A 25079-nucleotide genomic window follows, 5' to 3' on the forward strand; every position below is an offset into this window, starting at 1 on the left:
AGCTAACTTTTTATCACACAGTACCTCATTTCACTCTGTGGTATTATGACACTAACAGAAGTGCCATGATATACCAAGATACCATGGATTTCAGAGAAATCCGGAAGACGAAGAAGTCATTTTGTGTCCTCTACAAAGCACAACATCATGAATATTCTGTAGAAACAATGATCTGGGATTTTTTTTTCCCTTTTATTTGGACGCAGAAGACTGATTTGCAGCAGAATTGCAAATTTCTCTTCTTGTTTTTTCAATGCCTTTCTATATATAGCACTCTATTTCTTGGCTTTTGAAAAGAAAACTATTTGATTTGAGAACGTTTCAAGCTGAAGAGAATCTATGTAAATATTCCCTGAGAGTAAACATGGAGCCTTGTCTATCTGTACTAACAGTGAAGAACATGGTAATAATATGTTGCCCATTCTGTCTAAAATGCCTGACTACTCCATCAGGACTTGTTCGATGCAAATATTTCTTCTTAAGCTCTTTCCATAGCTGCAGTTCAAGGACGCTGCAGATTTCAAGGAAGACATGTTTCTTCAGTTGCACTTCCTGCCCTTTGCTCTTCCAGCTGCTAAGTTTAACTCTCTCCAGTTGCAAAATCTTTGTCAAATATTTAGACAGTTTCATAGAATGGTTTGGGTTCAAAGAGACCATAAAGGCTATCTAGTCTCCCTCCATACTTCTTACAAGATCACTTTGGGTACTGAAGGACTGCAACAAGTTCACCCCAGGACCTCCTAAGCACAGGCCTTGGTTTCTTTACCAAGTGTGTGCTTTTTGCTGTAGGCCATTTATTATTACCCAAGCTTGATCCTGAATGGATAGCTCACTATTCCTAGACATTTTTTATTTATATATACCTACACAGAATTAACCGGTTTTAGAACAATTAAATGAACATCCTTCTGCACTGGCATTTCTTGGTGAAAAGAACAGATACAATCTGATACAGGTGCCACTCATCTTTCAAAGCAGTGAGACTTCAGAGCTACAGGACAGACAGCATTTGCAAAGGACCAAAGCCAAAAAAATCTGCATGAATCCAAGAAAGAGCAAAGGTTTCACCTGGCAAAGCCGACTCCTCTGCTGACTCCATTCGCATCTCTTAATATTCTGGTGGAAATGACATGTCCAAAGGGTTTCAGCATATTCTCCAGTTCCTGCTCATCCATGGACACGGGTAAATTTGAGATGTATAGATTTGTGGGATCTTGCTCTTGTTGCTGCAACAAAATAAGAGAAATATCCTCAGTTAGGCTTAACACAATAGGATAGCTTATGGCTCGTACAATAGGGGCTACTAAAAATAGGACCAAGGCAAGAATTCATATGTGCATTAGAAGAAAAGCTGGATAATTTGTGACGGCAACATATTTGCCAAATTTCTGCAAACTCTCATGCATGTGCTGAATTCTGTGCGTGATTGCTCTTACTGAACTCACTGACACAATTCACTTGTAGAAAATTATTCTCATGCACAAGTGTTCTTAGATTTGTGTCCTTATTTAGCAAAGAGATCGTGAAGAAAGCGTGATTTCCACAAATGTGCTAATGTCAACATAAATAAAGAACAAAAATTCAACATATATTTTAATCAGATGTGCTTTCCAGCCTGAACACTTCCCATTTAGCCTGTTCATCATGAAAAACGTCAGTTGAAAACACAGAACACATTTCATAGTGTTTCCTTTTCCCTTTCTTTCCCCATCAAAAATATCTTTCCTAATAATAAGCAACAAGATCTAACTGGGCTGGGAGTAGGAGGGGGTGTTCTGCAGTTCAACCTATGGTCCTGGTGAGATAGGTCACATGTTTATTCTGAGACTAAACAAAAAAAATCTTATAAAACAAAGCCTGTAGCATGAATAATTGAAAAAACAAAATTGAAAGCAGCTTTCTTGTTCTATTTTAGATCTTTAGGCTTAGGTTTCCATAAACCACTCCAACTCCTATTCTTGCTTGCTGAACTACTGCAAAGAAACATGAAAGAGACATAGGTGCCATATGTAAAATAAGTATATTAAAGCAGTGAAACCCCCCTTGTCTACAGACAACCAGGTCTTGATTGCATTAAATCAATTTAGTTGCAAATTTTCATGGCTCTGTCCATTTTTATTGATACAAGATTTACTGTCTGATCACCTGCCAGTACAAGTCGGACTGGGATCAGGCATTACTATATAATTTTAACTAATGCTAAATAACCAAAAATATAAGATGTAATCATTATACTGTGCAGTAATCCAGATAACACCTTCTCTGAGAAAGTTCTCTGAGACAGAGTTTTTAATTCTTTTTATTACACATTTTAATGGGCAGAATTAATTTGTACTTGTTCAACACTGTCTTGACAACAGCAATACCCTTTTTTTGCTGAGTTATCCTAAAATCAGATTTATAACCTTGCAACAGCACTGCAACCTTGCACGGTTATGAAATTACACACAGTCCTGCAGCCATCTGCCCTGGTTTAACTAAACTAGTTTCAAATTACTCTCCATTAAAATTAGCGAGAATGTGCCTTGTCAAAAACAATCATGCATTCTATTTCAAGAAGATGTATGAAGACAGGACAGGACCAAGATGTCTGCTCCATCACTGCCTTGTACATTCAAGGCCTCAATATTGGAAAGAGAAATTGCCTCAAGCTGTGATTCACACGCACCATCTTTGCAGGGACAAGAATGACTAAGGCAAATCTAATGTAGCTAAATACCAGAATCAGAAGCTAAAGAAAGTTTTTAGCTTCTCTTACTCCAGGCTCAATGGAAATTTTAGCCCTTTTGGATGAGACAAAAAATGGATACCCTAAAAGGACCAAAATCAGGAGGGATGTAATACTGTTGTACTGTTTAATGTGGATTCTGATCACAGGGCTATGGATGCTTGTCTTTGGACGTACTGGAATGACCACTGCATTCTAGCTTTGCATGTCCAGACTCACTACCCCATGAAACAACACATTACCGCGCATGATGAATTCTTCACTGTTTTACAGAACATAAATAAAAGACCAAAGTAGTCATGTTTTCAAGCTGCTGTCCTTAAAAATATACCCAGTTATTACTTTACAGTAAGGGGCAGAAGAGAGGAGAGGAACACCGCACACATGAACACTGAACTTACTGCAAATTCAGCTGAAGTTACAAACCTCAAATCTAGGAAAACCTTCTTTCCCTTTCCAGTTATCTTTCCCTGCAGTCATCTTGCTCCTCTCCCATCAATTTACATTTATACACATCCAAAAGCTAGTTCCTCTCCAGTAACCAAAAGATGCTAGTGAGGGGTCAGAACTGCTACAGTACCAACAATGGAAAGGAAATCACGCAAACAGTCCTGGAGGGAAGGTAGACAAGAAAAGAAAAGGAATATGGACTTCAGATCACACTTTTAGCTTTGGGAAAAGCAAGGAGACAAGAATGCAAACAATTTTCTTTCTTTCTCACTCTTTTTTGTTTTTTTTTCCTTTACATTTTTCACCTTTTCTGTATGCAAACTGTTTAAGTTTTATTGATTGGTACTTCCCCCCTTATCCACCCTCCACACCCTGAAGGCACACAAAAAATTGGAAGATGTAGGAATTTGGAAGCATCTTCATTGTTACTAAAGTATTTTAAAAGGGTGAGCAATAGAGGCAGGTAAAGCAGAGGCATTCAAGAAGCAAATCAAAGCAGAAAGTTTTGCAATTCCAATGGGCACAGTTCTTCAGAAATAATGCCATTATTATGCAAACCTCTGCCTATTGATTGGTTAAAGGCTTTGATTAATCCGCCAATCAATGCTCAAGGACTAATATCACTTGCTAATATTTAGAAAAAAATATGCTGATGAAATCCCTGTAGCCAAAGACCAGACTAATGTGGAAAAGTGGAGTTATGCATCAGTAACTTCATGACAGCCTCTGCTTTCACTGTAGCAACTCAGTCCCACAGCACATTAAAATGAGAACTCTTGCTTTGACTACTCAGTTTTCAAGCTGGGGAAAACAAATAAAATAAATAAGAACCGTTGCCAATGTGTCTCACTTCTGAACCAGGAACGCCTAAGTCTTTTAACTGTGCTAGAGATTAAATGGCGTTGTTTTAAATATCCGTGGAAAGTTAGCTGCACTCTGAGGATGAATGAAAGACTAGCAGACCATAGTCACTCTTTCAAAGGGATTTGCCAAGCCTATCTTTTATCAACGTGATAAATAAATGTTGCAAGCAGAGAGAGACAGATGAGGCCACTCATGCTGCCTCCACAACCCAACAGTGTTTTCTAAGAAAGGAAAAAAATTCACATTATTTTTCCTTACTATACAAATATAGCATTTAGAGAAATACCCTTTTCCCTTACAGAGAAATATCACCCCACAGAAGCCATATATCACATAACCGACTGAAACAAGATGAAATGCCTCCACAGCAATGCAGCTGGGAGCTGAGCAGGCTTTGCAGGGGTGGTGTGGAAAACAGCTGCCCTATCACTGTGCAGACAGACCCCACTGTCACCTACCCTCATGAGTCCCTGTTTCTCAGGCTTGGTCCCACTCTCAGCCTCTGGCACTGAGGCTCCTAGTGATCTTTTCCAGCTGTGCAGAGATCTCTGATGTTGAGCATGGAGGTGCTAACACACGCCTCTCATTTTGCCCAAGCCTTTTCATCCCAGATTCCACAAGTTCCCGTGTGAGATTTTCTCTTCCCCATCCCAGTGCCACTGCTGAGCTTTTCATTGTCAGAGGTAAGCGTCCTGCTGTTCAAAATGTGCCTATTTGTTGACAAGATAAGCCTAACCAGACCGTAAGTCCGAGCACACTGTGAACTACTTGCCTTTCATAATCCTAACAGTTGACAGCTCAGTTTCTGCCTTCAGTGAAGGAACAGCTCCCAGGGTTGCAGGACTGATGGAGATCTTAGTGCCTGGATCAGGCTTCCTGTGGTTCATTTAATTGTCTCTAAGACTTTTCACTAGACATTAAAAAAATGCTACTTCCCATCTTGGGCCACTAAAATCCCATTTACTATTGTCTCCAGACCCAAAGTGCATTCATTAACTGACCAGTCATCAGTGAGAGAGTTGAGAGCCTTTTGTGTATGGTGCTGAAGGTCACTTCAGAACTGCATCTTCCTCCTATGCCCCTATACAGTCTGGGCAGGAACCGAAAGGGCAGAAAGCCACACGCTCAACCACAAACAACTCCAATAGCACCGTGGCTTGGATGCCCTGCAGCTGGAGACTTGGAGCCGGTGCGGTGGGGCCACCAGCCAAGCAGAGCCTGGGCTTTGCTAGCAATTTCGCAGAATCCTAGAATCACCAATGTTGGAAGAGACCTCCAAGATCAAGTCCAACCAATAACCTTACACTGACAGGTCCACACTAAATCATGTCTCTAAGCACCGCATCTACATGTTTCTTAAAAACGTCCAGGGACAGTGATTTTACCACCTCCCTGGGCAGCCAGTTCCAATCCTTGGCCACCCTTTCAGCAAAGAAATTTACCCCTCCTGACCACACAAGAGACACCATGCTGGCCCTGCACCATGGGGGAGCGACACACCTGTTGATACAGTCTCCCCAAAGAACACCTGTCACTTGGGCTTCACCCACCACGAGTGAGGAGGGCCTCCACAGGGGGACCAGGGCCAGCCACTGCAGCTGACCACTGTCCTGGAGGTTCCCAGGAGCAGGAGGCTGCTGAGAGCAGTGGAGGGCTCTCTGCAGTGCACCAGCACAGCTCCTCTGCCTTTCCCAGGCCTCGTGCCAAACACGGATAAATACCGGGTACAACACCAGGCCAAGTTGCTGCTTCGTGCAGAGAGTGGTGAAGCAACAGTGCAGCCTGCTGTGTGTGCCAGCTGCAGAGGAACCACGCTCAAGACATGTGAACTTGCAAGCACAGTCTCAAGGCACAATCAAAAGCCTGCTCCTGGCTATCCTCACAGATGTTCATTTTAACCAAGATCTCCCATTTGACGGGCCAAGGGTTTTCCACATACAGTTTGCGCTCGGATTGAAGCCCCTAAGAAGCAGGGATAAACTTATCCAGTCAATCCCAACCCTATGAAACCCTGGCACAGCCTCACACCTTAGGCAAAGCACATCCTGGGATCCTGGTGTGTGCCAGTCTGTGTGGGTACACTGAGAGCCAGAGACCGAGCCAACAACAGCAACAAAGAAATTCAGTCAATGTAAGCTCCTCTCCAGAGAAGCGCATGGCTTTTTGCAACTCCCTTTGCTCCCACTGCAGTCTGTTTCACCATCATTGTATGAGCATAATACCTCTGCTCCTCTGGCCCTTGCACTCCAGGGGCTTTAGCTGCATGCATATGTTGCAATTGGGCCATTCTGGTCGGGGATGTGCATGACAGGCACACTCAAAGTGGTCAAAACCACACCTAGAAAGGCTTAAAATTGTGAAGATTTAATTATTTTTATTATTTTTTATTCCAGTTGGAAAAAAAAATCCAGTCTTAAAATTGGAAGGTTCAAAATTGTGAATACTGCAAACTAACAGTAGGTCAAGCCCATGTTTTCAATTAGCTGAGACCAACTCCAGTGGTCAGCAGAGAAGGCATCCTGCTGCAAGGCTCTGGAGTTCAGCAGTCAGGAGTATTTGTACTGGGGAAATGGCCAGAAATTTTGTCACTGCCTTTTAGCAAGAACTGGGCCAGTCACCCGGCTCCCAAGGCCTGTGCCAAGAAGCAAAATAAGTTTATAATGCAGAGGATTTGCAATGCACTACACCAACAGCATTTCAAACAGAAAGAAAAAAACAAACAAAACATACCCTAGCAGAGGGCGTGTGGCAACTCCAAGTTTGCTGTTTGCTTTGCTGGGCCCTCCCAGACACTTTTGAAAGGAAGGACAACGTACAGATGGGATTTTCCCTCCCATCTTGAGATAATCTTTGGAAGCAACGCGTGAAAAGCTGAAAGAACAATTCCTGCTTGTGAGAGCTGAGGCTGAGCCTCTTTACACAGTATGTTTAGTAATGCATTCTTTAAAGACACGTGTAGGGAGGGGCAGACAGCTTTTGGCAATGTTTTGCTTTTTTTTTTTCCCCCAAAAGGAGCTCAAACCTCTTCTAATCTGTGAACTCAGTAGGACTGGAAACTGAGTGCGTTTGGTTTATCTGGAAACATTAGGTACCAATTCCTTTTATTGAACTTAATTTATTTCTCCTTAGAGCAGCTTGCTCTAGGAAACTAAGCTCTGATTATGAGTTCAAATGATTTCTTTTTCCATTTTCCAAACTTGTTCTGGGAATTTAACTTTGTATGTGGGTCGATATGAGATTCTGAACTCCTCTTTTAAAAGATATAATCAATATTTATACTAATAGATCATATGCTTTTCTTGTGTTTAATAAATTGAGACTTCATAATATTAATTTTGACACAGGTCAATATTACAGCTCACTTTTAGAAACACAGTTCTTTTTAGATGCAGGTTAAAAACACCATCAATCAGTATTTCCCCCAAACTAGTTCATCTCTGTCTTATGGCTACTGCCCAGATCTTCAGCCTATGGATAGAACTCCTTGTCTCCTTTTAAAGATCTGGGTTGAACTTCTGTCTCCCCTTAAGATAAAAAAAAAGTCATTTTAAAAGAAAAAGCCATTTATGTGGAACCATATATATGAAACCAGATCATGTATATGGAAGCATTTATGTAACATATCATACGTTTTCTAGTGTTTGCTCACTGTTTTGAAAACTGCAGTTGTATGGTAGGATCAGTCTCATGATTGAGTCTATTGAATTGTTTCTAAACTGGATTCTTTACAGACACTAAACTCAAATGAAATTTAGAGGAAGCATGTAATACTTTCTCTCAGTAGATTCACATTCAATAACTCTTCTTGTTCTGTTTTGTAATATTTACATTTTCAGTACTGCAGATCATGAGAACTTTTCAGGACATCTAAAAGAGATATCCATTTTAAAAGCTGATTTTATGGGCATTTGGTTGGAGTCACGCACCAAATTTCTGAATGAAAATACTTTCCCCATACTTTTCTATTGTTACTTCATTTGTTCCTGTTGCTTTTCCACATTAATGTGGCATACTTCTTCGCATTTGCGAAAGATGCCTAGTTTCAGACAGAGTAAGGTACTGAATTTACAATCCTGGTGTGCAACTTCAGCTCTAACACCTCATGTCTTCAAGGAATATTTAGAGAGGTTCTCTCTTCACTGACCTATCCAGGGACGGCAGCATGCTCTTAACTTACTCAATCACTGTTAGATAGGATGAACATGGGTTAGTAATGTGAAAGTTGGAAGAAAGTCACCCCAAACTCCATCACTTCCTTGTATCAGAGAAGTGACAGCAGGAGCTCTTTTTCCTTTTTCTCAGCGAGGATGGGAGGGAAGGGTATGGTGTAGTAGTTGGGGATGGAGGTCTTGCCCGTGTATGTTCATGCGGTGCCTTTCCAATCAATGAAGATACACTGATATGAATTAAGTGACAGTAGTCCGCTTTCAAAGATTTTTTACATTACATATTTGTTTTATAAAAAGAAGGAAAAAACAAACTCTCATGAAACCTTTGCTCTAGCAATGGTCCTGATGATGCAGCCTTCCAGATTTGTCAATGACATATTTTGAGCCATCATTACAGTAACACGAGGTGAACAAAATGAACGAAGTGCAGCTGCCAGGGCTCCCTTTGACTTTTTCTTTGCTTATTTGCTTTCCTTTGTGTGGGCACATTTTTAACAATGTAGACAGCTAAATCAATGGCCAGTTAACTATTGATCCCTGGCTAGTTTCACTTTCTTGTTGAGCACCACACCAAAAGGCTTACAATGCTGTATAGAAAGCCTAAACTTCACAAGGATTTTATTACTGCACACTGTATTAATAATATAACAGACTCAGTTGAAGGAAACGGCTAAAAGTAATGCAGGCCTCCTTGTCAAGAGTATTTCCAAAGATCTTTCATGGAATTGTTTAAATTGGAAAAGACTTATTTGATGACTGAGTCCACCCCTTAACCCGGCACTGCCAAGCCTGTCATTAAACCATGTCCCTACCTGCCACACGTACTTGTCTTTTAAATCCCTCCAGAGATGGCGACTCCACCACTTCCCTTGGCAGCCTGTTCCAATGGTTGACAATTCTTGTGATGATTTTTTTTTTTTCCTCATATTCAATCTGAACCTCCCCTGGTGCAACTTGAGGAAATTTTCTCTTGTCCCACCACTTGTTTTCTGGGAGACTGACCCTCACCTGGCTACACTCTCCTTTCAGACAGTTGTAGAGAATGATAAGGTCTCTGCTGAGCCTCCTTTTTTCCAGGCTGAATAACCCCTGCTCCTTCAGTTGATCCTCATAGGAGTTGTGCTCCAGACCCTTCACCAGCTCCGTTGTCCTTCTCTGGACCCACTCCAGCCCCTCAGTGTCTTTCTTGCAGTGAGGGCCCAAAACTGAACACAGGATTTGAGGTGTGGCCTCACCAGGCTGAGTGCAGGGGGACAATCCCTGCCCTGATCCTGCTGGCCACACTATTGCTGGTACAGGCCAGGATGCCATGGGCCTGCTTGGCCACCTGGGCACACGCTGGCTCATGTTCAGCTGGATGTCAAACAGCACCTCCAGGTCCTCGTCCACCATTCAGCTGTCCAGCCACTCTTCTCCAAGCCTGCAATGTCAGTGAGGTTGTTGTAACCCAAGAACTTCACCTTGTCGAATCTCACACAACTGGCCTTTTCCCATCATTCCAGCCTGTCCAGATCCCTCTGCAGAGCCTCCTCCTACCCTCCAGCAGATCAACAGTCCTGCCCAGCTTAAGCTCATCTGCAAACTGACTGAGGGTCCACTCAATCCTCCATCCAGATAGTTGATAAAGAAACTAAACAAGCCTGGCCCCAACACTGGTCCCTGGGGAACACACTTGTGACCAGCTGCCAGCTGGAGGCAGCTCCATCCATCACCTTTCCCTGGTCCTGGCCATCCAGACAGTTTTTACCAAGTGAAAACACATGCATCCAAGCCATGAGCAGCCAGTTTCTCACAGAGAATGCTGTGGGAAATGGTGTCAAAGCCTAGGTAAACAGCATCCACAGTCTTTTCCTCTTCCACTAAGTGTCACTTTGTCATAGGAGGAGACCAGGTTGGTCAAGCAGGACCTTCCCTTCAGAAACCTGTCCTGACTGGGCCTGATGCCTTGACTATCCTGTATGTGCTGCGTGATTCTGCTCAAGATGATCTGCTCCATAACCTTGCCTGGCACCAAGGTCAGGCTGACAGACCTGCAGTTCCCTGGATATCCTCTCCCTACAGACGGGTGTCACATTTGCTAATTTCCAGTCTACCACAACCTTCCTGCTGGGAAATGATTGAAAGTGGCTCAATAGCATTATGTCAACTCCCTCAATATCCTTGGGTGGATCCTGTCTGGCCCCATGAACTTGTATAACAGAACAGTAACCATTTCCCCTGGGAATACATGGGCTTCATTCTGATCCCATACTCATCTTTCAGCTCACCTGAACAACTGCTGGTCTTATTATTATAAGGACTGAGACAAAGAAGTCATTAAGTACATCAGTCTTTTCCTCATTCTTTGTCACCGTTTCCCTCTACAACCAAGAATGTATGGAAATTTTCCTTAGCTCTCCTTTTATTGCTGATGCATTTATAGCAATTTTTATTTTATTAGTAGCCAGATTCCCTTCTAGTTGGGTTGTCAATCCCAACATGTTTTTGGGGGAAGAAGCCCTAATTATTACATGACCATTCTCAGGTGCTTCTGAGGTGCCTTCTAACACATCCATAACCCCTGTGTTCTTGCTCCTGCATGGATCTCCATCCCCTGTCTCCACTGAGACAGCAGATCTCGCTAGCACACTGTCCCTCAACCATTGGCATGATGCCCCCAGGATTATCTCTACTGAGCCTGGCTTTATCCTTTTTCCACTTAATTTTTTTTTTGCATTAGGCATTGTTGGAAGAATGAGCTATCTCCTCAACCAAGACTGTCTAAGCATGGATGGTTTCACAGGGAAAATACTGAAGAACTGAGGACATTTGGTTATTCAAAGCAGCTTATTTTGTCTTAGGTACCTTCAAAAGAATCTGTGTTGTTTGATGGTCTTCCAAAGGCTCCAATATACAAAGATTTAACATCCTGAGATGTTAAATCTCACACTCTGACAGATTGACTTCACAGTAGACTCTCTGCCTTTTTAGACTTAGTGCTGACTACGTTTCATAAATTATCTTTCTTGTGTGCCCAGTCCTACCTGATGTTTACACTACTATGCTTCAAAATTTATTAACAATGTAGCATTTCCAAAGAGTCACAGGAGATTTGGCCCCAGAATTATGCAACCACTGCACAGCAATAATTAAACTGAATCCATCAAACATTATAAATACAGCTAAAACTAAACCTGCAGTATCCTTTTTCTGTATAAACTTGATTGTCACTAAGTCACGTCAAAGGATGTCAATTAACTATGAGATCACTTTCTGAAAAGACAGAGAAGTTCTGCATGTGAACACAGAAAACACTCCTAAGTGCTATTCTGAAGAAAAGCATTTTCCCAATGACTTTCAAAAGTACTTTATTGTTATTTACATAAGTAAATTTAAGCATTTCTGAACTTTATAGTGACCCAAAAAAAGAACTCCTGCCGTTTGAAATCTTTTTCCTGAAATCATCTAATCAGAAAAGGGATGTGACTTGGGCACCCAGAATTACTGCGCCATCACTGAAGCACTCTTTGCAGTTACTTCTTGAACAAGGCATAGACTAAAATTTACTCTGCCAAATTTTGTCCAAAAATTTCAAACAAGCACATTCCTAAACCCCATGACCTATGAAGAGAAAAAACAAAAGATACTGTAGGAAATTATTTGTCACAAATACCTGTATCAGCTCCACGGTGGAGTATTATTTATAAGTACTGTTTTAATTAAAACCATGAACTTTAAAAGAGTTCACAGTTTATATATGCCCAGGATTTTTTCTCTCTGTGCAAGCTATCAGAGTGCTGTGTCTGCTGTGTAAGCTGGACTCAGCTTTCTTTTAATTAAGTTTGTTCATGGACAGCACAGCATTTGCTAAAGTTAAATATTGCCAGAACTGAATTGTTATTGGTCTGTCCAGCACAGAGATGCAATTCACCTGCCAATGGTGATTTGATTTGCCCTTTGTCTTCTGTGGGAAGTATGGGCTTGAGTCACTACTGTTTCTGCCTTCAAATTCTATAAGATACATGGTACCTTCTTTCACTTCCACAGAATACAGTTGTAATCAGAACTATCAAAGACTGATATAAAACCCTCTTATTCATACTTTTGCTATTACAAGGTGAGACTTTTAAAACTCCTTACTTCTTAGTCTTCCTAGAAACAAATTTCCAGCTTCCAACTTGCACAGGACAGTGCAGCCAAAAAGGCAGATCAACTCAGAAAAAATCATTGTGGCATTCTAGCTTTGAATATGTTCAGTTTTCTCCATATTCTCTTTCACACTGTTTTAGTGACTGGTTTGCTATTTTTATTGCTGTTAAGTAAGAATCGATTATTACCTCAGATAATCTGATGGCTGTCTGTAGCAATTTCTGAAAATGCTACACTAACCCCTACCCATGAACCTGAAATCAGAAACTCACTTATGACCTCTGGAAGTAAAAGGCAAATTTGCCAGATGACCTGCAATCTAAGTTGAATAACTTATCTATTTATATTGATTTGTTATCGATGGTGAGCCAGTGAACTTATGACAGTTTCCTATTGCCCATTCGACAAAATTGCTTCAAGTATGTTTGTTTCCTTTATGCTATACTGAGCTAATGACATGCTGATTGATATATATTTTGCAGGATTCTCTTACTGATATTTAGACAAGAATCAAGTCCTTTTTCCCCACAGAGAGATAATGAATCTTGCAATTTAACTCTGCTCTTCCCTTTCTCCCAGAACTGTGTTTTACATGGTACTGTCCAACAGAAAGGATATGTTTCTGATATGCAGCAGCGAGCGAAGAGGTCACAGAAGAGATTACTTGCTGTGCAGAGGACATAACATGAAATCATGCCACAGTATAAACTTTCCATTATCAATAAGGGAGGAAAGAAAATTTGACCTAAATTTCCATATGCACTAAATCAATAACATTAAATTAACAGCTTAATTTAAAGTGCTCTTAAAAAAAAAGAACTTAGAAGTATGCACTGAAACATCCCATTTTAATGGATTCTTGTGATTACTATATGTGATTTTGAAAAATGTGATACAGCAAATAGTAAGTATTTAGTAGCACTGCTTACTTCAGTTCTTCAAAAAATATCTGCAGTGGCAGTGACACTAATTAGTTGAAATGTGGGGGTTTTTTGTATATTTTTAAAATGCTCAGTGAAAAAAAAAAATCTGATTGCAATAATACATGAAAAATTCACAATTAGTTTTGCTCTACTTAAAATCATAATTCCAAACACCTGACATAAACCCAAGCATTTCAAGATGAAACTCTTGTTATGTTGAGGTAATATAACTCTTACAAGAATACTACAGTTCTGCTTTGTATAAGCTGAAATATCAAGAGTATACTCAAAAGCTGAATTTGTGCACACAGTGATGTAGCTTCTAGGGTAAATGGTTAAAATTATTACAGAATTTCTATATCTTGCTTTTTTAGTCTACATTTGTCAAGATGCCAGCTCCCAAGAGTGGAGAGTCCTGGAGCTGCCTGGGCTGTTCTACTTCCTTACCTCAAAGTCTAAAGCAGAATGTCTACGTTCTCATGACAATAACGTTAGTCCAAAACGATTGCAAATGGCAATGGAAACATGGTTTTCTCCCTAATCTGTCTCACGACACAATACCTCTTGCTCAGTGTAGAGGTCAGAGTGCAGTGTCACTGCAGAGGATAAAACTGGGTCCCTCAAACTGTAGATAAAGAGCGTTTAGATCAACCCGTACATTAGCCCCTCCTGTGTAACTTGTGGAGACTGTAGCAGGTGCTAGAGCAGAGGTTGGATGCTTCTTTCTTGGCAAAGGAAGCTATGGGGCTTCTTAAACAACGGAGCATGGCAAAGGTGAGGGTCTTGCTGTCTGATCTTCCAGTGGCTATAGGATGGCATAATGGAGCAGCAGAGCCACAGGTCACAGATGTGTTCGTGCACACATAACCTGTACTTGGCCATGGTGGCTTTAGGACTTTCTGTCCACTATTTTTAGCAGCTGTTCTTTCCAAGGACAGAGTATTTGCTCTGCCATGGCCTGCTCCTTCTCTGACTGAATGCAACAGAAAAATTGTCTTTGGCTTAGTTGGCAGCATCAGGATCTATGCTTGGAAAGTATTTTCAGACCTGCAGTCAGTTGCAAATAGCACAGGGAATGCATTTCTTCTGATGATTATCACACATTTATTGTTTTCCTTTAATATTTCATTTCAAAGCTGCCAAAAATATAAAGCCAAAACAGGTTTGCACAAGGGTTAAATCAGCTTCAATGTTGCATCCACCTGGAACTCATGCGTTTCTTTAGATTTTGGGCTAAGACTGAGGAATTCTAAGGAAACGCAGATTTCTTTGTTTAAAATTTAAAGACTTAACATTTTACTCTCTATACTTGGACTGAAAAAAGACTGTAGCTATTAACAATAGTAAATTATCAGCACAGAGACAGCATTAAAAGCTTTAAGAGGACTTTTTTGGGACAGTAAAAGGCTTTTTAATATTTGACCTACTGACCCAAAGGCGAATTCAAGTAGTGCACAGGTCCCATGTGATTGTCTGTGAAGAAACGGAAGGCTTTCTTTTGTCATGTTTTGTGTTACTTCCTATAAACCATAAATGATGTCAGAATTTTCTAGTCTGGAAATTCCTGGTGGGATAAAGGTTGAGGCCTACTTAGCCTGAGTACATACAAATTGCTAGAGAACAGTTATTCATCTTGATGCACATGCCAGAAATAGAAACCTACTAGTCCTTGAGGATGCATCAATTTTCAGGGAGTCTGGATATTTTAACTACTACAGAAACCTAAGGAAAAAAAAAATCTACATAGACACTACTTAAGGAAACCAAAATCTATCATAAAACACTGCCTTGACAGCTTTATTTTGAGAAATCCGTATTTAACACAGAAAAAAATACCATTTCCATTTAAGATCAGGCACAGCTCACAAAACATACACTACAGAAATACTTGTACTATATCTAAATGCATCAGATATAAAAAGGCAACCAAGTCATGTTTCAAATGTGACAAGGGATGGTTATCACTCAGAAGTACGATAGACACAACACTACCACATTTCCCCTATTTGTGGAATTTCCAAAGCTGAGTCAGCACATCCCAGCAGAGGGTTAGTAAGAAGGCCTTGAAATAATCAGTTTCCCCTCCCAAAGATGAAAATGAGGAAATATTATGAGTAATGGAGGAAAACAAAACTTTCGTTTATTTAAAGCATAACATACTAAAATAGAACAAAAATGCAGGGTTGAATTGCTGTGATTAACACTGCTGAATCCCATTGCATGACACAGTCCTGAACTGCTGAGCTGTCTGTGCTTTCCTCAGCACCCATCAGAGCAGGTCTTGCTCCGTGTGATGAGATTGCCCTGATAAACAAAGTTGAGATTAGGGGACAAGATCAGGAAAGAAACATGCAAGGGTTAATGATGGGGTTAAAATCCCGCCTCTTTGCCAAGTTGGCCAGGCATAGATGGTGTCCTGTAGTGTCCAGGCTGGAGTCTCAGCAGCTGGCACTGTCGATCAAGATTTTTCCTGCCAGGGAAGTCTGCTGCTCCACAGCTGCAGTCAATGCCAAAATGCAGAGCCTAGACAGCAGGTAGCTGAAGAGGGAGCTGGGTTGTGTGGGGCTGCTTCCCTCCCTGCTCTGCCCTCAGCTAACCTGGGGCTGTGACCAGCTCCAGGGCAGCTGCAGAGGCTACAACTAATGAACAGGGACAGCACAGCAATGACAGGAAACAAATCAATAACCCATGGTGGCCAGCGAGGAGGGGCCAGCTTGGGAGAATAAAATGAGCTAAGTGTCAAAGCTTACCATCCCTGACACAAAAACCGAGTACCACTGGGGAAGGAAGCAATATTTAAGGAAGGATATATTATGCTTTGTGTAGGCAGAAAACAGGGATCTGAGTGGTTCAGTGCTTTATCTAGAGGTTTGAGGAAAGTCAGGAGAGAGTAATAAGCACTCCTATATCTCTACAATACTGGGGGTGAAAGGAAGGATAGAGAAAGCAGTTATGAGAATCATAGTTCTCCTCTTGCCATTTGATGAAAGCAGAGAGGAGAGAGGATTTTGTTGTACTTTTTAATCTTCAAAGAACATAGTGCAAGACGGCGGTGGGGGAAAGCAGTGAACCCAAAAGTAGTCTGTGAACTCTCTTACATCCAAAAAACAAGGTAAGGACAAGTTCTTAATGACTTTTCCTACAAACCTTTCATTAGTTCCTTCCACATTTCATATCAGCAGGAGAATGCTGTTTTCTCAGCAATGAACACTGACTCAGGTTTTCCAAGCCAATGAATGTTTCCAGTTGCATATTCACAGAAAAAAAGACAAAGTCAACAATTATCTGCAAGAGGAAGCAGAAAACCACTCTGAAATTAGAACAGGTATAGCAAGGTGGACAACGTGGCTAGTTCTATCCACCTATGAAAGGTCAAGACAGAATTATAAAGCAAATTTTGTTGAGCCATAGGAGTTATAACCTGGTCCTACTCTGGAGGGGAAAAAGAATTTCCCTCTGCTGAAGAGATTGGTGCAAAAGGGCTGTTCTTGTGGCAGAAGCAGAGTTTTGAAAAAGCCATTAAGCAAAGATATCTGGCAACCAACATGCAATAACAGATTCTGTTGTCAGCTGGTCAGCTGGTGAGATGCATCAGGGCCGGGATGGCTGGACAGGGGCTGTACAGCACAGGGCTGTACAAGGTGGGAAGGACAAGCTCAGAGGTGCTGCTGCATGAAGCTCATGCAGTTCATTGCCTTTGTAAACCAGAGACCAGGAGTCAATGTGTACAAGGATGGCACAAGATGATACACGAGAACACTATAGAAGAGATTGAAAGATACTACAAGTTGAATTCAAACAGAGCACTGTACTTGAGCCTGCGTACACATGGCCAGTCCCTGCAAGGAGAAATGGAAGAAGGAAATGGTCTAAGCCCTGTAGCTCCATCTTTTCTTTTGTTTCCAGGAATCTGGACTTGGCTGGCTGTGACTACTCACACATCAATGACTTGCTATGTTGTACTAAACTAGCCTGTGAGAAAATGCACTAGCATTCCAATATTAAGCTCTCTGAGGTTCGTGCATATCTATTCTTATGTCTATACAATATTTCAGCTGCAGGTAAGGTGTATATGTGTATGTGTGTATGTATATGCATGGGAATCGTAGAACGGCCTGGGTTGGAATGGATCTTAGAGGTCTGCTAGTTACAGTAACCCCCCTGGGACATCTTCTGTTAGACCAGATACCTCAGAGCTCCATCCAGCCTGGCATTGAACATTTCCAGGGATGGGGTATCCACAGCTTCTCTGGGCAACCTGTTCCTGTGCCTTGTCACCTCATGGTGAAAATTTTCTTCCTAATACCTAATCAAAATCTACTCTCTCTCAGAGAGTGGATTTTAAGCTACTTCCCTTTGTCCTGTCACTACATGCTCTTATAAATAGCCTCTCTCCATCAATGATGGAATAATGTGTTTGAGTACAGAAGTATAGTGCTGTACTTTATACATAACAACAAAATATACACATAAAAGTGCATTCCGGTTTACATATGCTTTCAGTTTTGAAGATCTGGCTAAACAGATGCCTATGTGTAAAAACATACAAGACTACATCCAGACTTCCAAAAAAGAGATGCACATTTGCAATTATGCATCATATGTGTAAGTGACACTGTATGAAAAGTAGGTATCCCCACACATAGTCACTTAATGTGTTTAGCTTGTGGTCTGCTTGTGTGTGATTAAATATATCTGCATGTAATAATATTGTACATTTATTTGTGTATGTGTGTAAACTGTTCATATTAAAAGTGACGGCTGCATCAATCCAACAAATGAAGAATGTTATTATTCTCTTTCTCATTTATAAATCATAAGCAACTCTAATAATTTCTGCAGTAATAAAACTGTGAGAAAATATGTACAGGCCTTTCCAGTCTGGGACTCCTTGAATCCCAGACTGGAAAGTAGTTACAATTTGGCATTTTGGATGTAATGGATGGCTGGGAATTAAAGACAAAGGGGAATCTGCTGCAGGGTATAGAGGGATTGGTGTGGTCTCCTTCTAGGATCATGAAAGCTGGACCTGGTTCTTGTGTTGGTCCTTAAATGATCTGAGTCATCAGGACAAGGCAGAATGGGTTCAAACTGAAAGAGAGTAGAGTTTAGACTAGATATCAGGAAGAAATTCTTTACTGTGAGCGTGGTCAGGCGCTTGAACAGGTTACCCAGGGAAGTTCTGGATGCCCCATTCCTGGCAGTGTACAAGGCCAGGCTGGAGTCCTGAGGGGGAGTTCTGAGCAAACGGGTCTAGTGGGAGGTGCTCCTGCATGTAGGCAGGAGGGTTGGAACTAGATGATCTTTAAGGTCCCTTCCAACTCAAAGCATTCTGTGATCCTATGACTTAATTCCAGATTCAGAATCTGTTTTTTCTATCATGAAAAAGACAGCATTAAAGAAGAGAACTTGAACTACTGAACACTTTAGGCTTCTGGATTACCTCTCTCAGGTGTTGTATTCATAACTTGTGCTCAGAACAGTTTTAGTGAAAAGCTGAAGGCTTAAAAGTGGAACATCCTAAAATCTTAGCTCTCTAATATTACACCACTAGTGCAAAGAAGTAGAATGAGAGAGAGTGATTTTATTATGTAAATTGGGAGTGCTTTATCTGAGGTGCACTTGTTATGCCAGTGTTTATCCCTGCTGATACTGATATCATCAGCTGATGACATAAATTTAAAAGCAAACAAACAAAAACCTCAACCATTCTTTGTGGAACTAAATGCAGTTGTTTCTAAAGGAGGTAAGATGGAAAAGATACCTGTGAAATTCCAGAGTTAGTCTGTGTGAGGTTCCCATCATGACTGTACCAATTCCTGGTGGCACATGGTAAAACGTACTCTGTGGGTGTGTGAGCTTTCTTTACTAGCTGTGTAAACGCCTTAAACCTAAGGGACCAAACCTGATCCTATGCAGTCCTGAGAAATCCGTGCTCAGCTCAGCTTTGTCAACAGATCAAGCTAACTTTACATGTGTTCTGTGGACCACTTAAAAAGAAAAATCTCAAATCACAAAAATCCCCCACATCTATGTGCTAAATATGGAGTTGGTCACAAAATCCCTAATCTACCAAAACCCCTTAAAAACAGCTCAGGTTCTCCAAGAGAAAAAATAAATATCCCCTGGATCCCACTGAGTAATGTCTCAGTCTGATGTTGACTCAGTTGTGGACCTGCCGATCGGTGACTGCCACAGACAGATTGCACACCCAGCAGCCTCAGGATGGGATCTGACACTCAGAGGTTTCCCAGCCTTTCCACGCCAGGGAGCGGATGAGGCTGTCTCTGCTGGGAAAAGCATCAACAACCTCTGCAGCTTGTTTGTTTTTTATGGGAAATAGGTTCGAGTTACATGACGCTATTTTTAAAGATCAATCAACTTAACCTGCTAGGCTGCTTTTCACAGGTTCTTGAGAAATTACATTGTTTCAAAAGATCGAGTAATTCCCTGAGAAAGTGAATAGCTAAGGAGTACAGCTATTTGCATTTACTGTGCTATTAATTTAAAGACCTTAAATAACAATATTTTAAGAGTTCAAAATAGTCAAGTATGAGAAAGAAATATTTCCAGGTAGTCAACCAAATCACAGGCAATGAAGTGAGACAACAAGAAGAAACAAAATACACAACCAGCTCCTGCCACTTGTTATACACCTAGAAAATTGTGTTGTACTGTCCCAGTGTTGCTAATCCCCATGTAAGTAACAAATTTCCCCACTTTTAAATTCTGCTAAACCTGCTATCCATTCTATAAGCTCAAAAATTAACGCGAAGAAAAAGAAATACTATTCAGAGACAAAGCCCTCTTGAAACCAAGGCCCTGAGTACTCTGGGACAATTAAAGTGCAGCCTGGGTATATTAAGCACAGTCTTCTGGCCCATTTCCAAATTGGGCAATTACAATCTGCCTACCTCAAATTCTCCCCAGAGTTTCAAATGCAAGAGTTATTTGTGATTTCCTTCCTATAAAAAGTGTTGTTTAGCACAGTCAGTAAAGACTGGTTTCATTCAAGTGATGGGTGAATAACCCACATTGACTATAGAAAATGTGCAAAAGCACTTTAGGATCCTTCAGGAAGAAGGACGCTTATTACACGGTCATTTTATAGTGCTTTTATTATTCTAAGAGGAAGTACTCCTATCTAGATATTTCTTCACAAGCCTCCTAGTAACCAAGTAGCTCAGAGTTTAGACTTGTTTCTCTAAAATTAAATTATGGTAGATTTTTTTTTTTTTTTTTTTATTAGTTGAAGATGATAGATTTAAAATGCAAGCACCGTATCACAAAGACAATTTAGGAACACATACACAACTTCTACTTTGAAAACTATTCAGACTATTTCTGAGCCAAAAAAGATTAATGATTTATTATGGGGCTCATTAATCAAAAATTGTGTGTGCAAGTTTTCTAAAGGACCAATTCTACTGTTCAAGTCAATTAGGTCCTCTAAAGCTATTACATCGGGAAGGAGCCACAACATTACCAAGACTTCCTGCAATATTGTTGAGACTTCCCCAAGTGTATTTAGAGTATAAAATAAATGCTATTATTCAGGAGATACTGAATTGCTAAGCTTCTTAAATTTGTACAATTGGGAACTTGAAGTACATTAAAATGCTGAAACTCATTAAGAGGCCTTTTCACAGCTGCAAAATCGTTGGCATTCACAGCACTGTGCAGAACAATAAAACACTCCCCACACCTTTGAACAGGGCGACTTCCGTTCCTCCAGATCTGCTTTAATGAATCACTGAGGCAGAACTGGTATCTAACCTCTCCGTCAACCTCTCTCATTGAAAGTAAGAAACAAAAACCCACAATAACACTAATATTCTGAACAGAAAAGAAAAATGTACAAGCATATTGTGCTAACCCTCCCCCAGCACAAAAACCTCAGCTATCGCTGCGTCTTTGTTAGAATGTAATTCAATTTTCTCCATCAACAAGAAACAGACCATCTTCAGAGGCAGAAAACAATCCATGCTTTTCTCTCAAGCCACCCACCAAACCATGCCAAGTAGACTTTGTTTGCTTGGGTGTCACTTTTCTGAACCCAAAGCACAGGACTCAGCATTTGGCTGAGTGTTTTCACTAACACTAGCTGGATAAGGTCACTCTGCATGCCAAAATGTCCTCCTGCCCTGATCACTGAAGGGCTGGATTTCGTGTCTCTAAAGGCGTACCAGAACAGCCCAAGTCCTCAGGAAACTTGTGGACACCCCATAAATGTTTCTGACACATTCTCCAGCAGATGCACGGTGCTGGTCCTGATGATTGGAAGACAACGCCTTTCTGAGATTCACCAAAATTCCATCTTTCTCCAATGGCATCAATGTAACCAGTTCCCAACCCTTCCCAGCCAGCAGCCAGCCACTTTGCACATCAAGAAATTGCAAGTAGCACTTAAAACCAATCCCTCCCTTTGACCTGGGAATTCTGTCTTCTCCTCAGCCAGGAGGGTCACAACTGCACCTCTCATATCTACAGGTCTCATCAACCCCAGGGCAAAGAAACCCAAGTCCTATCAACACTAGTGTCCATCAGTCTGATTTCTCCAGCTGAAGGATTTGTTTCTAAGTAAGTTTCCATTGGGCCACCTACCGCGCTTCCTTTGGTATTTGAAAAACAGAAGAAGAAAAAATTCAGCAACCAACCAAAAATTAAGTGTGAATAAGAACTATGGGAATAGTCACTACTCTAGGCATTTCACAAGATTCATCATAATCTTGGTGCTGGACAAAACTGAAAGAAACAGTCTTGGGACTATTATTTAGCTCATTAAATTCTTTGTGCAAACTCTATCTGTTTATTTCAAACTATTCCCCAAAGCAACAAATGGATTGTCTCCCTGAGAGGGGGAAATTGTTCCCTTTTCTCCTCTAAACATTTTGGAAAGGAACGGAGGAAAGTACAATGCTAAACTGGTGAAAAGATTATCTATTTCAGAAGTGGGTTTGAAAGATTCAGCAAGAGATATTCACAATAACGATCACAGAATTAATTACAGAAAAAGAGGGGGTAGGGTTCTGTGTGGGAGAGCCTGTCTACATCAAACAAACTCAAAGGAAGCAACATTATGAGGGAAGATTAGAGTATGACAAAAACAAGGCATGTGGTTAAAGCAAAAGATGCTTTGATAGTGTACAAGCTGAGACGGTTTTGTTACCAACAACAAAAAAATGTAGTTTTCAAAACTCAGCTGAAGAGTATTACCCCAGCCCTACAGGTCTTGACAAAACACACCACCACTGGCACTCGGTTCTGGCTCCATGTGTTCAGCTGGGGATACCGAATGCATGCCGAGTGAAGAGAGCAAGAAAACTTGCCTGCTGACTGCCACAGGTGCACACACAGGTATATGTGTGTACTGTATATCCCCTCCAGGATCACATCCTCAACTGCTTACTGGCCACGGAGACTTGGGACCAGGCGCTGCTGGTGCCTGGCCATCAGCACTGTGAGCAAAGGAGGTGTCTGCCTCCATGTCAAATGCTACAAGATGCACAGCAGTGGCAAATCCCAACTTATTCCTGAAAACAAACTTGGTAAGTAAAGGGCTGTACCAGTTTCTGGTCAGTTGTTGGGGAACTGATTGATACTTGCCTGGAGACAATAAAAGGAAGGAAAGGAGACCTGTAAGCTTTTCAAACCATAACTGATAGCCAGTTTTTCCATCTGAACAGGAAAACAGCACCCAGCAGAAAGAGAAGCATTTTCAATAAGCTTTTCAACCTTGATGTGTTTTGGCTTTCCCTTCTGAATCCACCTTACTCTTTCTATTGGATCATTTCATTACAACAAAAGGGAAGGGGTCACTGTGGAATCCATTCCCCTTGCTGAGTCAAATAGAACTCAAGTTTCCACCTTGCAATCACACTGTAAAAGTTGTCTTATGCTGACAACTGAGGGCTTTCCTTGTCCTATAATTTAGAGTAATTGCACTTCGCCATCTTGTATTTTCTGAACTTAAAATAGAATGCCAACCTTCTACCACAGCCTTATCAACTATCTCAATTTACTTAGCCTAAGCTTTTGTTCTCCTGAAAAATAACACAACCTCGCTTACATCCAAGCAGTACAATTAAACATCTCTCCTCCTGAAGTGTGATCACGTACACTTTAAGAGCTACGGTAATCATATTTGTTTTAGAGTATGGGCCAGTATTTTTACACAGTAAATTCCCATCTGTAGAAAAGATCTTGACCAGAATAATTTCAAAACTACAGATCAAAATGTTCTATTCTGCATCCCAAATCATTGCACTTGAAAAATACTGGGCATTTGGAGACGAAAGCAGATGGTTGCGCTTAAAGCTACTTGGTAATAGTGACTGAACTGCACACAAAGGGAGAAGTATGAGCTCAACTTCCTGCGTGCCCACATCATGGAGGTTTGGATGCGCATCATGCACCTGGCTTTGTAGATCCCACTCTGGCTCTGGGAAAAAGTCTTGCTTGATTTTAAACACAGTGCCTTCAAGCATGAAAAATTTTATGTTTTTCAAACCAGCTTTTGAGAACAGTTCAAATTATTTGCTTTCGTCATTAATTATGCTTTGACCCTAAATGTGGGAAGTTCTTTCCAGAAAAAAAAAAAAAAAATCTGAATAGTTTTCAAGCATTGTCCAAACTGCACAGTGAGGAAAGAAAAGCATTTACTAAATTTTTAGGCTCACAAATGAAATATTAATATTTATGTGCAGTATTTAGAGTATCTGTCTTTGGAGTTGGAGTCTCACATATGTGAGAGACATTTAAAAGATGTTTTAACTTGAGCTGTCATCATAAGGGATCTCAGCTGGTGTAATCCAAAACTACTCTGCTTTAGCACCTCACCTTGGTGACAAGATTCACATCCAGGCAAAGACTGTGTGGATTGCAGACCCCAGCCCAAGGACTGTGTCTGATTTTAAAAGCTTTTTCTATGCACTGCTTATGATTACTCTTTTAGAGAAGGAAATGAGAGGAAGAAGCCATTCTAAATGACTAGACTAAATTTAACTTTGGTATCTAAGGTCAGACCAAGAATTTTTGGTTACGAGTTTGGGTTGTGTTTGCTTTTACTCCTGAGTGAGTTCCAGCTTGATCCTAGAAGCCATCTGTGGCAGCTGGAAATGGTAACATCCCATCAGACCTCATCCTCATACAGATCTCAGTACTATCCCCTGCAATCCCCTGTGGTTTTGAGCATCTGGCCTTTCCTTGCCAGATGACATTAAAAGGACGAGTGTAAGGCTCAGAGTGGGGTGAATGAACAGCTCATTTTCATGAGCAACACCTAATGCGCAAATATGGCCTGAAAAGACGTGGAACACCAGAATCTGTATTTCTAAAACAAGCAACAGCAAGCAGAAAAAATCCCCAAAACCATCAAACCACAAAAAATAAATTAAAAAACCCTGACCAAAATCAAACCAACAACAAAAATCCTCACCAAAGGAGCAAAATAAAACAAACAAACAAAAAAGGACTTCTCTTTCAGCCTTTTCACATATATAAGTCAATGATGTCTAAATTAACCAAGCATTTTGCTGATCTAACTTACACTATTTATTAGAAAACCTCTAGCTGCAACAGAACCACAGAACCAAAATTAAGTTATCAGGGAATATCTTTCCTTATCTTTTGCTTCAAATAACCTAAGCATAAGTAAATCTGGAAGTGAAAGACTTCCTACATTTTTGATAAAAGTAGCTAAGCTTTGGTCCAACTTCATTGAGGCAGTTAATAAAAGACTGGGTTAGAAAATTGCAAGACTGCATTATGACATTGGGTCCTGCCTGGCCCTTCTATTGCCTATCATTGCAGAGGCAG

The 25079-nt window shown here is 40.9% G+C and overlaps 1 protein-coding gene across 8 annotated transcripts in view; it reads right to left on the reverse strand.

The window, feature by feature from the left end:
• Window positions 1-25079, reverse strand: part of RBMS3 (RNA binding motif single stranded interacting protein 3) — a 706233-nt gene that overhangs the window by 152634 nt on the left and 528520 nt on the right. For all 8 annotated transcript variants that reach the window (XM_040055262.2, XM_040055272.2, XM_040055279.2 and 5 more), the window contains one exon: window positions 1069-1226. In XM_040055262.2, the coding sequence (XP_039911196.1) occupies window positions 1069-1226 (158 nt within the window). The remainder of the gene's footprint in view (window positions 1-1068; window positions 1227-25079) is intronic.

Source organism: Hirundo rustica, chromosome 1 (assembly GCF_015227805.2).
Source record: "Hirundo rustica isolate bHirRus1 chromosome 1, bHirRus1.pri.v3, whole genome shotgun sequence".
NCBI classification, from domain to species: Eukaryota; Metazoa; Chordata; class Aves; order Passeriformes; family Hirundinidae; genus Hirundo; species Hirundo rustica.